This window comes from Ursus arctos, unplaced genomic scaffold (assembly GCF_023065955.2).
Source record: "Ursus arctos isolate Adak ecotype North America unplaced genomic scaffold, UrsArc2.0 scaffold_30, whole genome shotgun sequence".
NCBI lineage: Eukaryota > Metazoa > Chordata > Mammalia > Carnivora > Ursidae > Ursus > Ursus arctos.
In genome coordinates this window covers 12,706,789-12,725,009 of record NW_026622986.1, presented here as the reverse complement: position 1 = coordinate 12,725,009, position 18,221 = coordinate 12,706,789, and the positions used below count along the sequence as shown (strand labels likewise).

At 36.8% G+C, this 18,221-nt stretch overlaps 1 protein-coding gene across 1 annotated transcript in view; it reads left to right on the top strand.

Annotated features, from left to right (window-relative positions):
- Window positions 1–18,221, top strand: part of LOC125282790 (ankyrin repeat domain-containing protein 26-like) — a 47,028-nt gene that overhangs the window by 2,577 nt on the left and 26,230 nt on the right. Inside the window, exons 3-5 of the mRNA XM_057304645.1 lie at window positions 8,952–9,078; window positions 11,736–11,769; window positions 16,839–16,902. Coding sequence (XP_057160628.1) covers window positions 8,952–9,078; window positions 11,736–11,769; window positions 16,839–16,902 — 225 coding nt within the window. The remainder of the gene's footprint in view (window positions 1–8,951; window positions 9,079–11,735; window positions 11,770–16,838; window positions 16,903–18,221) is intronic.

Sequence of the window (18,221 nt, the reverse complement as noted above, 5' to 3'; positions counted from 1 at the left end):
GAAGAGACTGTCTTTTTCCCACCGGATGTTTTTTCCTGCTTTATCAAATATTAGTTGCCCAAAGAGCTGAGGGTCCATTTCTGGGCTCTCTATTCTGTTCCATTGGTCTATGTGTCTGTTTTTGTGCCAGTACCATGCTGTCTTTGTGATCACAGCTTTGTAGTACAGCTCGAAATCCGGCATTGTGATGCCCCCAGCTTTGTTTTTCCTTTTCAACAGTTCCTTGGAGATTCGGGGTCTTTTCTGGTTCCATACAAATTTAAGGACTATTTGTTCCAGTTCTTTGAAAAACGTTCTCGGTATTTTGATCGGGATAGCATTGAAAGTGTAGATTGCTCTGGGTAGCATGGACATTTTAACTATGTTAATTCTTCTGATCCATGAGCATGGAATATCTTTCCATCTTTTTATGTCTTCCTCAATGTCTTTTAAGAGTGATTTATAGTTTCTAGAATAAAGGTCCTTTACGTCTCTGGTTAAGTTAATTCCAAGGTAACGTATGGTTTTTGGTGCTATTGTAAATGGGATGGATTCCCTAATTTCTCTTTCTTCGTTCTCGTTATTCGTGTACAGAAATGCAACTGATTTCTGAGCATTGATTTTGTATCCCGCCACGTTACTGAATTGCTCTATAACTTCTAGTAGTTTGGGAGTGGCTTCTTTTGGGTTTTCCATATAGAGTATTATGTCATCTGCGAAGAGAGACATTTTGACTTCTTCTTTGCCGATTTGGATACCTTTGATCCCTTTTTGTCGTGTATTTGCTGTTGCAAGGACTTCTAGTACTATGTTGAATAATAGTGGCGAGAGTGGGCATCCTTGCCGAGTTCCTGATCTTAAGGGAAAGGCTTCCAGCTTTTCCCCATTGAGAATAATATTTGCAGTAGGCTTTTCATAGATGGCTTTTATGAGATTGAGAAATGTACCTTCTATTCCTACACTCTGAAGGGTTTTAATCAGGAAAGGATGCTGTATTTTGTCAAATGCTTTTTCGGCATCGATTGAGAGGATCATATGGTTCCTGAGTCTTTTCTTGTTGATATGATGTATCACGCTGATTGATTTGCGAATATAGAACCACGCTTGCATCCCAGGTATGAATCCCACTTGATCGTGATGGATAATCCTTTTAATGTACTGCTGGATTCTATTAGCAAGTATCTTGTTGAGGATTTTGGCATCCATATTCATTAGGGAGATCGGTCTGTAATTCTCCTTTTTGAGGGGGTCTTTGCCTGGTTTGGGGATCAAGGTAATATTGGCCTCATAGAATGAGTTTGGTAGCTTTCCTTCTGTTCCTATTTTTTGAAATAGCTTTAGGAGAATAGGTATTATTTCTTCTTTGAATGTTTGGTAGAATTCCCCAGGAAAACCGTCCGGGCCTGGAGTTTTGTTATTTGGAAGGTTGTTTATCACTGACTCAATTTCTTCATAATTAATTGGCCTGTTTAAGAAATCAATTTCTTCCTGTTTCAATCTTGGTAGTTTATAGGTTTCCAGGAAGGATTCCATCTCTTCCAGATTGCTTAGTTTATTGGCATATAGCTGTTGATAAAAGTTTCTAATAATCCTTCCAATTTCAATGGTGTTCGTCGTGACCTCTCCTTTTTCATTCATAATTTTAATAATCTGGGTCCTTTCTCTTTTCTTTTGGATAAGTCTTGCCAGTGGTCTGTCAATTTTATTGATTCTCTCCAAGAACCAGCTTCTAGTCCTGTTGATCTGCTCTACTGTACTTCTGGTTTCTGCTTGATTGATTTCAGCTCTAATTTTGGTCAACTGCTTCCTCGTGTGTGGATTAGGCCTGTCCCTCTGTTGCTGTTCCAGCTTCTTGAGGTGAGAATATAAAAACTGCATTTTAGATTTTTCTATTCTTTTGAGTGAGGCTTGGATGGCTATGTATTTTCCCCTTAGGACTGCCTTTGCAGTATCCCATAGGTTTTGGACCGATGTGTTTTCATTCTCATTGGTCTCCATAAATTGTTTAAACTGATTTTTAATTTCCTGGTTTACCCAATCATTCTTGAGCAGGATGGTTCTTAGTTTCCAAGTGTTTGAGTTTCTTCCAAATTTTTCCTTGTGATTGAGTTCCAGTTTCAAAGCATTGTGGTCTGAGAATATGCAGGGAATAATCTCAGTCTTTTGGTATCGGTTGAGACCTATTTTGTGACCCAGTATGTCTATTCTGGAGAATGTTCCATGTGCATTCGAAAAGAATGAGTATTCTGTTGTTCTGGGGTGTCGTGTTCTGTATATATCTATGAGGTCAATCTGGTCCAGTATGTCATTCAAAGCTCTTGCTTCTTTGTTGATTTTCTGCTTAGGTGATCTGTCTATTGCTGAGAGTGGAGTGTTGAGGTCCCCTACTATTAATGTATTATTATCTATATGTCTCTTTATTCTGGTTAAGATTTGGCATGTGTATCTAGCTGCTCCCTTGTTGGGGGCATAGATATTTATAAAATTTGTTATATCCACTTGTTGGATACATCCTTTAAGAATAATATGGTGTCCTTCTGTATCTCTAACAACAGTGTTTAGTTTAAAATCTAATCTGTCTGATATGAGAATTGCTACCCCAGCTTTCTTTTGAGGTCCATTGGCATGAAAAATGGTTTTCCATCCCTTCATTTTCAGTCTGGATGTATCTTTAGGTTCAAAATGAGTCTCTTGTAGACAGCAATTGGATGGGTCATGTCTTTTTATCCAATCTGCAACCCTGTGGCGTTAATGGGAGCATTTAGGCCATTCACATTGAGAGATATGATTTTAATGATGTCATGTTGCTTGTGAAGTCTTGGTTTCTATAGATTGTAAATTTCTGTTCTGTATCACTCTTGGGGCCTTTTTACTTTTATCGAACCCCCCTTAATATCTCATGTAGGGCTGGCTTGGTGGTGGTCACAGATTCCTTCAGTTTCTGCCAGTCTTGGAAGGTCCTTATCTCTCCATCAATTCTGAATGACAGCCTTGCTGGATGAAGGATCCTTGGCTGCATGTTCTTCTCAGATAGAGCTTTGAAAATGCCCTGCCAACACTTCCTGGCCTGCCAGGTCTCTGTAGACAGGTCTGACGTTATTCTGATATTTTTCCCTTTGTACGTAAGGATTTTCTTCCCCCTGGCCACTATCCTTGGATCTAATATTTGCGACTGCACTATGACGTGACGTGGTGTAGGTCTGTTGTCATTGATCTTGGGAGGGGTCCTCTCTGCCTCTTGGACATGAATGCTTGGTTCCTTTGCCAGATTAGGGAAGTTCTCAGCTACATTTTGTTCAAATATCTCTTCTAGACCTCTCTTTCTCCACCCGCTTGGGGATGCTGATGAATCTGAGAGTGGAACGTTTTCATTGAGTCAGTAATCTCTTGTAATCTACATTCTGAGATTGGATTATTTTTGAGCCAAATTTCCGTTTTAACTCTCTCTTCTACCATCCCATCTTCCAATTCACTAATTCGTCTTCTGCCTCATTTATCCTGGCCATCAGAGCATCTAGTTTAGACTGCATTTGATTCATAGCATTTTTAATTTCTGGCAGATTCGCTCTCATTTCCGCCCTTAGAGATTCTATATTCTCGTTAATATCAGCATCCTAAAACACTTTATATTATTTAATCAGCTACAGATTCACTGTTGGCATGTTACATTGACTACATACCTGACTTCTGATTTGACTTAATTTCTTCGTTAAATTTAATTTTTATTTACTAGATACAAGTTAACCCTGGCTTATAGTCTATATATTTTTTATATTCAACTAGATTCAAAATTCAGCCATAATCATTCAGGTCATGATCTCGGGGTCCTGAGGTGGAGTTCTCCAATGTGGAGCCTTCTTGGGTTTCTCTCTTCCTCTCCCTTTGCCCTACCCCCATTCATGTGCAGGTGCACTCTTTCTCTCTAAAAAAGAAAATAATAATAATAATAATAATAATAATCCATAATCAAATATCACTTTGAATTTTCTCTCAGGAAGCTTGAAAAATATTTATCTTTCTGGATACTTCTCTTTCTACCTTCTCCTTTTCATACTGATAAATTCTTTTTTTTAAAAGATTAAATTCATTCATTAACTCTTCATTTCTCTCTTCCAACATAAGAGCTTGTTTTTCACTTTCAGCCTGAAGTTTTTCTAGAATATCCTGAACCTGGTCTTGGATATTAATTACTATCTTTTCTTTACTGGCAGCTTTGTTGTAAGCATCATCTAGTTGCTGTTGAAGCAACATATTTTCACTTTGTAGTTGAGAAAATCTCTCTTCTAAGGATTCCTGCTGTCCAACGTATTTATTCACTTTATCTTGTTCATTTCGATACATGTGTTCAATTTCCTTTTTCTGACACTGTGTGTGACTTAGGTCTCCCTGTACACGTTCTAAAACCAAAGTCTTTTCTCTGAGGGCATCTCTTGGGTGACGGAGCTCAATTTCTAAAGTATTGAGTTGACCTTCACCTTTCGAAAGATTCTGAGAAGGCAGGTCATTGTTATCTTTCAGGTTAGACACATCGAAATTCAATTTCTCCTGCACAGGAACACATTCATCTTTTGCTCTCTGGAAAGGAAGTTCTAGGTCTCTCTTTGATGTCTGAATTTGATCACGATCCTGTATAGCACTAGCTAGTCTAGCTCGGCATGATTCAACTTTTGCATCCAGTCTTTCCTTATTTTCCTCCTTGCCCTCCGATTTTGACTTTAGCATTGTATTCTCAGCGGTCAGAGCATTAATCTGTCCACTATACAGGAATATTGTTTTTCTTAATGTTTCCTCGTTCAGTTTTATGGTCTTTCGAAGGCTGGCATTTTTCTCTTTTATAATTGCAATGTCTTCACAGTACTTCTTTTCTTTTTCCCGGTTTTGATTGTTTATAGTGCCTATTTCCAGTCTTAGCATGGCAAGTTGATCCTGACACCTGTGGTTTTTATGCAACAGACCTTTTTCTTTTCCATGACTATTAAAAATCTAAGTGAAACAAAGGAGACTTTTAGCTGGAACTCAATAAAATGACATTATCATGATGTTCTCTGAAATTAAAGAATAACCTATGTTTATACAACGAACAGGTTGCAGTAAGTGGATATCCAACGGGAAAGAAATAAAGTTGGGTCCAAACCTCAAACTTTATACAAGCCTAAATTCCCAAAGGTTCAAAAATTTAATTGAAAAAAATGAATACATGAGAGGAAAAAAGAAACCACGACAAAATTTTTAAGAATCTCACAATTGAAAGGCCTCTCTCTGATTTACAACAAACCCAGAAAGCTTGAAATAAAAGATTAATAAATCTGACGACACTAAACATTGAGTTTACAGTCTGATATCTAACACAGCTACCCCACAGTAAAATCCTTAGCTCTGCATATGTTTGGACAGATTAAATTTCCTAAAATTCTTTTTTCCTGACAATATTCCACAGAATTCCAGTTTTCTAACATTTCTGTAGTCAGTTATAAGAATTGCATCTACTGACAACCGACAAATCCAGGCACTGCACTATAAACACTTCTACATACTTCAATGACCACTTTTAGTTATCACAATTCTAGAATGGAGAGGTTAAAAATAGTAAGTGAGCTGCAGGACTTTCCTCAGGTCTTCTTACTCCACTACTAGTGCTCTTGCACCAAACTGCAGTTCTTCTCTAGTGGAAATCATCAATACAAAAGGAGCCTTATATTTCAAAATACTGGTGGTAAATAAGGTAAAATGTATACAGCTCTTAGAAAAATCATCAGATTATTTGCTGCTGCAATAAATTTTATTTCCTCTTCATGATGTTTAAAATGGTAAGAAATACAAAATGGGGGGAAATACACTGAGCTGTTTTATTAGGAATAAAATACTCATCAGTTCATTATCATTAGCATATGATTGTTTCAAAAGCACCTTGTAATAAAATAGGATACCACTTGGAGCAAATTGCTACTTTTCTCAAAAGTAGGACACTAACATCCAAAAGAAAGTCTCTGAACAGGCTACACTTTTCCTCCTGTTCGTCAGTGGAAGCGTTAAGCTAACCTCTCTATTAATACAGAGGTGATGAAGTAACTGCCCCAAAACTGAAACATATGTTGTCAGTAGCAATAGTTTTGAGCTTATGGAAAGCTCATCAATTCTTGTGGAAAATAATAAAAGCCTCTCCTTTGGATGAGGACATTATGAATGCCACTATTTGACTCTTGCAGACAAATGCATTTAAATTGAGGCTATTACTTCAGCCACTGGACCAAAATGTCACCGCCCCTTATGTCTCGCCCCCATATATATATATATGCTTTACAAATCCTCTATACTTTCCATGATCTACACTGTTGGTTTTTAAAATATATATATATATATATATATATGTACACACACACACACACACACACACGGAGAAAAAAATAGTAATTTCAGAAAATAAGATATGTATACATACAAATACATACACACATGTACTTCAAAATAACTAAAGAAAATACCCCAGAATGCATTTTCTTATCGGCCTTTTCTAGCTCCTTTTGTTTGCAAAGGTGATGGTTTAGAATTCCGTCTTGTAATATTCTGGCATTCTGTTCTTGAGAAAGGTGTTTCTTGTGTCGTTTTGTTCTTCTACAACCTAGAGACCTATTCTCATTAGGATTTTGGATCACACCATTAAAAAAGAAAGTCAAAAGCTTAAGAGAACTTAAAAAAAATGTTCAAAAGAAGTAGCCTTTGTAAAGACAGGATTTTTATCCTGCTCATGAATAACTCCAATTTTAATTTAAATGACAGGTAAATTTGTCATAGAGTAAAAATACAGGTACATAAAGTATGTGAAATAAAATTTCTTTACAAAACATTTAACTAGTTCCATCATAGTCTCAAGGTGATTTAGCCTGCATTTTCACATAAAAATCCAAAACTGAGGTGCCTGGGTAGCTCAGTTGGTTCAGTGTCCTATTCTTGGTTTTGGCTCAAGTCATGATCTCAGGGTTGTAAGATCCAACCCCAAGTCGGGCTCTGCACTCAGCGCAGAGTCGGCTTGAGATTCTTTTCCCTCCCTCTCCCTCTACTTCTTCCCCTGCTCATGCTCTCTCTCTAAAAATAAATAAAATCTTAAAAAAAAAAAAGAGCCAACATTCACATTTATCTCAAATTACTTTCCATCCCTTAACTCAGAAAATACACATACAGCAAATATGAGAAGCCAAGGATTCCAATAAGCTATTAATTTTAGCTATAAATATCATAGTTCCTATTAGGATAAAACTGAATTTTTTATCTATTTTATATCTAAATAATATACATTAAATCAAAGGGATATTATAAATAATATTGATGGAAATATACAATTTTTATCAAAGATGTACCTGATTCAAATTATTTCTTACAGTCCTCAATTCTTCATCCCGTGTCCGAAGAGTAACTTCAAGCTGTTGTTTCATTTCAGCTTCTTTATTATACTGCTGTACTGTTCTTTTTAATTGCTCCTTAATTTTTTCATATAACATATCAGTATTTCTTCTTTTTTCTTTTTCCTGTTTGAAGGAAAACCTGCAAATAAATGTGCTTATTTTAAAATTTGTTTTGTAAGCAATAAAAAGTTCATTCCATGATCTGGTTCCACATATGTTGGTTTACTGTCCAAATGAAATTTCTATGTTCTTTCTTTTTTTTTAAGATTTTATTTATTTATTAGACAGACAGCGAGAGAGGGAACACAAGCAGGGGGAGTGGGAGAGGAAGAAACAGGCTCTTGATGTTGGCTCAGGTCGTGTTCTCAGGGTCCTGGTATATCAAGCCCCATGTCTGGCTCCATACGCAGTAGGGAGTCTGCTTGAGGATTCTCTCTCTTCCTCTCCCTCTGCCCCTTCCCCTGCACGCGCACACTGTCTCTCTCTAAAAATAAATAAATCGTTAAAAAAAAAATCACCACATCTCTACCTCTGAAACCAGTAATACATTATATGTTAATTAATTGAATTTAAATTAGAAAAGCGACACCTGGATGGCTCAGTGGGTTAAGTGTCTGCCTTCAGCTCAAGTCATGATCCCAGGATCCTGGGATCCAGAACTGCGTTGGGCTCCTTGCTCAGTGGGGAGCCTGCTTCTCTCTCTGCCTGCCACTCCTCCTGCTTGTGTTCTCTCTCTCTTTCCCTGACCAATCAATCAATCAATCAATAAAAATCTAAAAAAGAAATAAGTTAAAAAACAAAAAATAAATTTAGAACATTCAGTCATTCACGACATTCAGAATTTTGTCCCTGCTTACCATTTTTCATATGTTATTACCATAATTCACCCCCTCACCAATAATTTTGAAATACTCTTCTGGTTTTGGTTCCTTTATGTTCATCTTTACATTGCTGTCAGAGGGACCTTTTTAAATATGTTTGTGACGATGTAACATCTCTGCTTATTTGGTGGATACCCATGACATGAAGGAGAAAGTTCATATTCTAGCATGACACTTGCCTTCTTTGGTTCAGTCCTGATTTTCCAATTACATGTCTGTATCCCATTCCCAAAAAGTGTGTTCCAGCTTTGCCACATTCTCTAGCTATCGTCACTTCCTGTGTTATTTCATAGTTCATCCTTTTGCTCCTCCTACCTTTTCTAGAAGGCCCTTCACACCCTCCTTGTGCACTTTGTCTGTCTTTCAAGATACAGCCCTATCTTTGCAGCACTTCCTGAGCTTCCCACATACAACTGTTTTCTCTTTTGTGCCTTCGCTGTGCTTCATTCACCTCACCTGTAGAACTAGTAAATGATACTCTCTGTTCTTATCTGTTTTCGTCCATCTCTACCCCTACTACCATACAGGGTAGTCTCTGTCTTTTCTTTCTATTTCCAACCTGTCCCAGGATAGTGCCTATGGCTTGACAGAGACGGTATGTATTTGTCTTTCTTGAGTAAGTGAGTGAGCGAGCAATTGAATTAATGTGATGTTTTCTGAAGGTGGGTTTTGTTTTGTGTTGTTTTTATAGGAAGGAGAGGTGCTATCAGCAATTGGGGAAAAGGACAATGGGATTGATATGGAAAGTGCTCCACGAGAGCAAACAGTTAATGACAGCTTGACTTCTGCTGATAGAGCATCCAAAAATAATGGAGATGGTAAGTGAGTGAACATCTATGAATCTTTTTCTATGCTTAAGTGCTGGTACATCACAATCTGTAAGTCTGTAGATCTGGATATGTTTTCCATTTCATTAAGGTATATTTCTTTTGCTGTCTTTCCTTATAAGTATCCCGATGACTACCAACTTTTTCTTCTTGAAAATACTTCAACTCCCTGAAAATCTTTACTGCTATTACATTTATTTTATTGAAATATTCATGAATGGGGATAGGCTTGTATATGTGGCCAATTAGATTACCACGTTTTTAACCATCTATGTATATAAGATAACTCACTTTGTTTTCTCCCAAATGAGTCCTATTGGTCTTTAATGATCAGATCCACTATTTTCAGGGTGGAGTGGATAACTCATCCTGTATTTTGGATGAAGTATTTTTGACTTTTTGACTAGTTTGTTCACTACTGCCTTTAACAGGTGAATTATGTTTTTAATTGTATAAGAAATTAAGAAAAAGACTGGAAACAAAAAAACTATAATCAGTAGTGTGTAATCAGTAGTTATATATTTTTCTATAATTATCCCAGTTACCTTATTGATTCATAACAACCATAAAAATGAATTAAGCCCTATTTAGTTGGAGAAATTTTATGTGATCTTTTCATTTTTTTACAGGAACTTTTTACTATAGAATATATTGATAATTATCAGGATTCTCTTTTTTTCTGATTAAAATAGGATTGTTGCTTGTATCATATTATTTTCTGACATCATTATTTCATCCTTTATTCAAATGGATATAGAATTACAGAAATCTCCAAGGCAACTACTAAGAAAAACAGATTGAAGGAAAGGTGTTCTGTGACATGACCTACTGACTGTAATCATGTACAAAACATCAACCCACATCATAAAGATTCCACATAATGCAGTTGTATTAGAGGCTCCCAAAACGACACCCAGATGTGGTTTTTCACTAGAAGACCTCACAGGTCTCAGCATAGTTGTACTCATGCCTGTGGTTTATTACGGTGAAAGGATACAAAACAAAATCAGCACAGAGCAAAGGGGCATGGAGTGATGTCTAGAGGAAGCCAAGTGCAGGTTTCCATGCGTATGGATGTGCTTCATTCCTCCAGCATCACATTATGATGACACATGTGAAACGTTGTCTGCCAATAGAGGAATCTTAGAGAGACTAAATGAAGTTTTCTTTAAATGACAGTCAGGTAGGCATCTTTCCCCTAGCATATACCAAAATTCCAGGTTCACAGAAGGAAATGAAGTATACGGGATAAATCACCTGGTTGGTATCAAGACTTAGGCAGAGCCACTCTTAGCAGTTATGGAATGGTGGGAACCCTGCCCACATCCAGGCTTCAAGATACCAACCAAGGGCCAGCCGTTCAGGTGGGATCTAACGGTGGCTGTCTTTGGCCTGCTGTGTGGAATCTTTTCTGCACAGGAATTATAGCCCTGACTTACTTTTTAGTCAGATTTTCTTTCAATAGCAGGTAATATGGTGATATAACATGGTACTGATTTCAGGAGCATCATCCTGTACCACAGTGGTACATTGTTACATTAACATTAAGTCATCTTTGTCCCCCAAAGTCCATAGTTTACATTAGGGCTCAGTCCGGTGTTGTACACCCAATGCACACATGTGGTATCACATAGAACAGTTCCACTGCCTCAAAAGTCCTCTGGGCTGTGCCTATTCATCCCTCCTTTTGCCGCAACCCTTAATTCCTAACTTACAAAGTTTTACCTTTCCAGAATGTGAAAGAGTTGCAATCATACAGTAGGTATCTTCTTGGATGTTTAAAACATTAAAATTCCAAGGTAATTGAATGTACCGATTCAAGATAGCCTTTGTCCTTTGTTTTGTTCATCAGTGTAGGATCTGATGACATGTGCCTTACGGACTGAGAAAGTGTGATTTCTGTAGACATTTGTCACATAATGGGGAGGGCTGAGAACAATGACATTATGTACTACTACCTAGCACTAACCATTGGTACCATCCTCGTCTAAGAGGTGAGTCCAGATAGACTCTCTAGCAATGAAAGTAGGTAGTCTCAAGAGGTTATACTTTATTAAACCAGACACTCAAATCACTAACTCTTTCAAACTTACCTTGCAATTGGAAATAAGGCGCGAGAGAGTCTGTTTGCTGTGTTTTGCCATGCTGCAAAGTACCGTGGCTACAGACCAAACTTTGTGATGAGGTGTTTCATCGTAAACTTAACAGTCTCTGCTGAAGTGCTGGAGAAGTTCTGCTGTGTTATAGCAAAATAAATACAGTCTCTTTTAACTGCTCCTAGTCCTGGAAGTCCAGAAGAATCATGCTATTTAAGTTTGACTTTGTCAGTCTATGATAATGATTCTGCTGATGATAGCATTTTCTGACAGTCTCATAGGGTTTGGTTACAATCATGGTCATTATAAACATTCACTTGCAGGTACCAAATTTTGATAAATACCATTCTTTTCTTGCATTTGGTAAACGTAGAGGAGAAAGTAAGATTTCTTAATGCATTAACTGCCTACCTATAGTATGCTTAATTTTCCCTCCAGTGTGGTTTCCAGGTCTGGTCCCAAAAATATACTTTTTAAGAAATCATCAGTCTTATACTTTTAATCTGTATTTTTCTAATGTTGATTTAAAATGTATCTTGGTTTTTTCTTTAGCGGTGGATGAGAGTTCTGAAGACACGTTAAGCAGGTAGGATTTTTATGGATTTTTAAAAATTATGTGTTGACTGAGGGAATGCAGAGAAAAGCCTTTGTGGAGAGTTCTACTCCGGGCTAGAGACTGTATTATGTGCTGGACATTTATTACTTACGTAGTCATTACAATAGCTTCACAAAGTAGCTGTGCTATTATAGCCTATTTTTTATTAATTAGTCAGCTGTGGTTCAGGGAGGTTGATTAATTGACCTATGATTCCATAGTTAATGAGTAGCAGAGCCATGATGTGACTGTCAGCCTGTGTGACTCCCACACCCATTCTTCTGTTCTTCAGCAGCACTGGGATTAAGATACCGATCCTAGTCAGATCAACTCAGAAAGTCAAATGTAGTCATGTGTTAACTCGGATTTAGAGTTTTCTTAAGAAACCAGGTTAGTCCAAGCGTTTGTCCTAGTATATTTGACAACTAGTGATAACTAGAGGCAATTAGTGCGGTGGTAACTAGTCTCTTATTTTTACATATCAAAGATTTTAGGGTGGATCTCAGTAACCTATAGCCACAGTACATAGCTTTTACATAAGCAAGACCTAATCACGCAAGTTCTTAGCTGTACTGATGTCTGCTCTCCTTGAGATGAATGATTTTTCCAGAAGTGAAGGATATGTAATCTAGGTGTAGACCATGTTACATTAATTAAATTTATCATCTATTTAGAGGATCTTTCTAAATGGTTCTATATTTACTGATTCCCAGTCTAGTTTTCCCTTTAGACTAGTACCCTTCACTAGTTCTTTGAAGCTTTTTCTTTTCTTTTTTTTTTTTTGTAGACTTTTTTCCTTTTCTCTATGACTTTTCTATAATCTTTTTCAATTTTTTTTTTAACTTTCTTCTCTGCTTTTCTTGGTGCTTCTTGTATTCCATTAATTTCTTCTACTTCTGCCAGCTAAGTATTCTCTGTTTTTCTGTAGACAACATCAAGAACACATAATTTCAGGATTTTAAGGAATCTTAGAGATGAATGAATCAAAATACCGTCGGGTACTGCAACCTATGTTTAACATCCTTACCAAATGGTTGTTTAAATAGAGAATTTGAAACTCAAAAGAGATTAAAGTGACCTTTTTGGCTATGATCAGTAACAAGAGTGAGGTTTAAATTCAGGTTTCTTCCTTTTTCCTCATCTAGTGGGTGAATGTTTTAATAATAGAAAGATGGGGAGTGGGTCTAGTAAACACAGTGAAGGTGGGTTAGGAAGGAGTTAGCAGGGGATGCCGAGTTTCAAGAACAACAACGTTGGGTTGGACAGGAATAAGAGTTTTAGAAAAGATGTCAGAATATTGGGTTTTATTGTAAGTTAGTTAAAGATGCTCTATAGGAAGGAAGGATACACACACAAAGGAATGAAGGACACAGGATATTGGGAGTTGTGTAGAAAGGCATATTAAAATAGACGGTTCAAGAGAATCCTGAGAAGCTTTTTTGTTTGTTGGTTTAATTGAGCGAACTAGCGTAGTTCAGGTTTTCTGTTGACAGATATTAAAATTATTTGAGCCACTGGGAAGAATCTTTTTACAGAATATAGGAATGTGATACCATCTACTTCCATTCCAACTTACAGAGAGTGGCTTAGATCCTCTCGAGTAATAGGGGGAATGGAGATTCTGAACTATCTAGATGTATGGCCCAAGGTAGTGGTCTCCTCCATCCACCTCTTTTCCTAATTCTTTGATGCCCTTCCATGTACATGTAGGGTTTGGTGGGGTGGGACTGGGTGTCATATCCATAACAGAGCTTCATTTGGGTAGTTGGTAACATGTCTACGTTGAGATGACTCCATGGATGACTGAAACTCCGTGTAGCTTGTTCTCCAGGAGCAGCAAATGGCTCCTACTGTTAGTCATTTGAGCTTATCCTTGTTTTGGGAGCCTGTGCTTTCATAGTCTAGAGATTGAAAAGTTGGAGAGTACGGCTGAGCCCTGCAGAAGAGTGATCTAGGAGTGGGAGCTCACAGAAAGGAACTATTAGGCAGTGTCTAGGGAAATAGAGGCACGGCTACCTGGACTTTATTTTTTATAGCAGTCTCTCTTCTTGGGTATCTGAGTGCCTATGAAGGTTTTTAAGGTCTTGCTAGGTTATATAAGGCAGGACCTGTGTAGGAAAGAAGTTGGACCTTCTAATTTTTAATCTTTCAATCTCTCTGGGAAGAGTATTCACACTAATAACATAAATTTGTGTATTTATTTATTTCTTTAAATTGAAGCATAGTTGATACACAGCATTGTGTTAGTTTCAGGTGTACAACATAGTGATTCAACAACTCTGTATGTTACACCATGCTTAGCACAAGTGTAGCTACTATCTGTTACTGCATAATGCTATTACGGTACCATTGACTGTATACCCTATGCTGTACTTGTATCCCTGTGACTTACTATAACTGGAATCCTGAACCTCCCTTTTCCCTTTGCCCATGTTGTCTGTCTGCCACCCCCTTCCCTTCTGGCCATACAGAATTCTCTGTATTTCTGGGTCTGTTTCTGTTTTTTGTTTGTTCATTTGTTCTACATTCTAGATTCTACATATAAGTGAAATCATATAGTATTTGTCTATCTCTGTCTGACATATTTCACTTAGCATAATATCCTCTAGGTACATCTACATTGTTGCAGATGGCAAGATCTCCTCCTTTTTTTGTGGCTAGGTAACATTCCTCTGTGTGTTTGTGTGTGTGTGTGTGTGTGTGTGTGTGAAAGAGAGAGAGAGAGAGAGAGAGGTACATCTGTTGATGGACACTTGGGTTGTTTACATATCACGGCTGTTGTAAAGAATGCTGCAATAAACGTGGGGGTGCATGTATCTTTTCAAATTAGTGTGTTCATTTCTTTGGGGAAGTATTAAATAACCAGTAGTGGAATTACTGGATCATATGGTATTTCTATTTTTAATTTTTCAAGGAACCTCCATACTGTTTTTCACAGTGGCTGCACCAGTTTCTATCCCCAACACCAGTTTACAAGGGTTCTTTTTTCTCTACATCCTCGCCAATACTTGTTTTTTGTGTTTTTGATTCTAGCCATTCTGACAGGTGTAAGGTGATAATTCATTGTGGTTAACTTTTGTACGATTAACTTTCAAACATTTCAGAGAGTTCTTTGCTTGTCACTCTTACTTATGGGAGCTAAGACTGGGTCTTTACTAGGTGTTTCACGTCTTCGGAGAGGTGGAGACAAAACAGAGAATGAAAACTGTTTAAAACCAGAGTCCAAAGTTTGAAAGACCTGTACTCTAGCAACTGTAAAACAGTGATGACAGAAATTGAAGATGACACAAAGAAGTGGAAAGACATTCTATGCTCATGGATGGGAAGAACACATATCGTTAAAATGTCTATAGTACGCAACGCAATCTGCAGTTTTAATGCAATGCCTATTGAAATACCAACGACATTTCTCACAGAACTAGAACAAACAGTCCTAAAATTTGTATGGAACCACTGAAGACTTCGAATAGCCACAGCAACATTGAAAAAGAAAAACAAATTGGAGGTATCACAATTGCAGATTTCAAGTGATAGTACAAAGCTATCATAATCCAAACAGTATGGTACTGGCATAAAAACAGAGATATAGATCAGTGGAATAAAACAGAAAACCCAGAACGAAACCCATAAGAATATGGTCAATTAATCCTTGACGAAGCAGGAAAGAATATCCAATGCGGAAAAAGCAGTCTCTTCAACAAATGGTGTTGGGAAAAGTGAACAGCTACATGCAAAAGAATGAAACTGGACAGAAGAATAAACTCAGAAATGGGTTTAAGACCTAAATGTGACACCTGAAATCATAACATACTTGAAGAGCGCACAGGCAATAATCTCTCTGATATTGGCTGTAGCAACATTTTTTTGCTAGTTCTATGTCCTGAGGCAAGAGCAGTAAAAGCAAAAATAAACTGTTGGGACGACATCAAGATCAAAAGGTTTTGCACAGTGACGGAATCAATACACAAAACGAAAAGGCAACCTAGAGAATGGGAGAAGATATTTGCAGATGACATATCTGATAAAGGGTTAGTATACAAATATGAAGTACTGATAGAACTCAACACCCAAACGCAACCCTGTTTAAAAATGATGAGAAGACAGGAGCATACATTTTTCCAAAGAAAACATACAGATGGCCAACAGGCACATAAGAAGATGCTTAACATCACTCATCGTCAGGGAAATGCGAATGAAAACTGCAACGAGATACCACCGCCCACCCATCAGAATGGCTAAAATCAAAAACACAAGATACAAGTGTTGGCCAGGAGGCAGAGAAAAAGGAACCCTCTTGGACTATTGGTGGGAATGCAAACTGGTACAGCCACTGTGGGAAAAAGTATGGCGTTTCCTCAAAAAGCTAAAAATAGAACTACCCTACAATCCAGTGATTGCACTACTGGGTATTTATTCAAAAAATACAAAAACACCAATTCAAAGGGATACATGCAGCCCTATGTTTACTACAGCATTATTTGCAATAGTCAGCCCAAGTGTCCATTGACAGATGAATGGATAAAGAGGAAGTGGTATATATACACAATGGAATATTATTCAGCCATGGAAAAGAATGAAATCTTGCCATTTACAATGAAATGGATGGAAATAGAGAGTATTAAGCTAAGCGAAGTAAGTCAGAGAAAGACATCAACCGTATGATTTCCCTCATGTAGAATTTAAGGAACAATAAAAATGAGCAAAGAAAAAAAAGAGAGAGAAACCCAGAAACAGCCTCTTAACTATAGAGAACAAATTGATGGTTGCCAGAGGGGAGATCGGTGGGGGAATGGCTGAAATAGGAGATAGGGAGTAAGGAATGCCCTTGTCATGAGGAGCCCTGGGTGATGTATGCAATTCCCGAATCATTATATTGTATACACGAAACTAATATAGCACTGCATGTTAATGGTACTGGAATTAAAATAAAAACTTAGTAATAAAAACAGAGGCCAAATTTTAATTATATCAAGAAACTTCTTTCAATAAATAGATAGCTGACCTTTCAGTCAATTTTTCTTTTTAATGAACTTGGTTTTGTTGTATATTTTTGTCTAAAGGCTTTCTGTTTGCCGTGGTGCCGATGATGCACGGCCTACATCAGATGATGACTTTAATATCAAGGTAAAGTACTCTCTTGTGAAATTAATTTTCCTGCTCTGAATTTAGTTTTGTCTATTATTTACTGTTAAAATTTAGCAGTGGCCTGCCTGTCATCATTTTATGTTTGTAATGGAAAGTTGGTCAGAACAAACAATTTTACAAAATTATGACAAGTTGAAAAATCTTTTTTTTTACTCTGGCAAATAGTGAAGGTGGAGGTTGAAGAAAATGAGCTGGAAAATATATAATGACAGGAAAATTATATTGGGAAAAGCTTTTGCATAATGGTGGAAATATGACATTTAGTCAAGGATAAGGATTCTTACTGTGAGTTTTAAATTATCTTAACATGACTGTCTTTCTCTTTGCATCTTTCATTCTTGCTTTCTTGCTTTCTTGTTTTCTTTCTTTCTCTCATTCTTTCTTTTTTTCTCTCTTTCTTTCTTTCTTTCTTTCTTTCTTTCTTTCTTTCTTCTTTCTCTTATTCTTGCTCTCTTTTCCTTCCTTCCTTCCTTCCTTCCTTCCTTCCTTCCTTCCTTCCTTCCTTCCTTTTTCTTTCTTTTTTTCTCTAGAAAACATGAATTTTATAGTACTAATGCCTAAATGAAATCTTTAGTGGATCCAATTATTTATTGCAGATGTTTTTTCTTGGACATTTTTTATTTTGGCAGCCTGTAGTGTTATGACAGAAGATATTTTTTCTGTTTCTATCCTTTGTTCTACATTCAGACTAAAATAAATTGACATTGTGGAAATTCAGAAATTTAAATTGTTTCTCAACATGTATATTGCAAAGGCATTCCATGTGCTTTCAAAATGATTCCATGGAGAGTATAGTTAAAACTCTTTATCTATGTGAAGAATACATGTTTGGCTTAAATAATAATCAGCTCTAGAAGCAGAGGCTCTTCATACCCATACGGTAAAATGTCCAATTTCAGAAATCTTTTATATTATAGTTTAAAAAATATCTACTTGTAGCCTTTGTATCAGATTCTAAAACTGAAAATATCACTCATTTTATGTTTATTTAAATATTCATTTGAAAGCCCCTGCATCATTATATGCTGCTGGATGTTAGGAAACATAATTGTGCATCTCTTGGAACACCTAGAATAAAGTCTTGCTTGGAAGAGGCAATTTAATATTTTTGAATGTGAATAAATGAGCAGACAGATGGAATTCTGTATAATGGAATGTTATAAGTAATGTAATGTGTATAATATGTCATAATTAAATACATAAATTTTAAAAAATATGGCTCAAATTTAGATTCTATTTTCATGTTTAGGCTTTATAAGTGCAAATGAATTATGTTGAGGAAACAAAGAAATAAATAA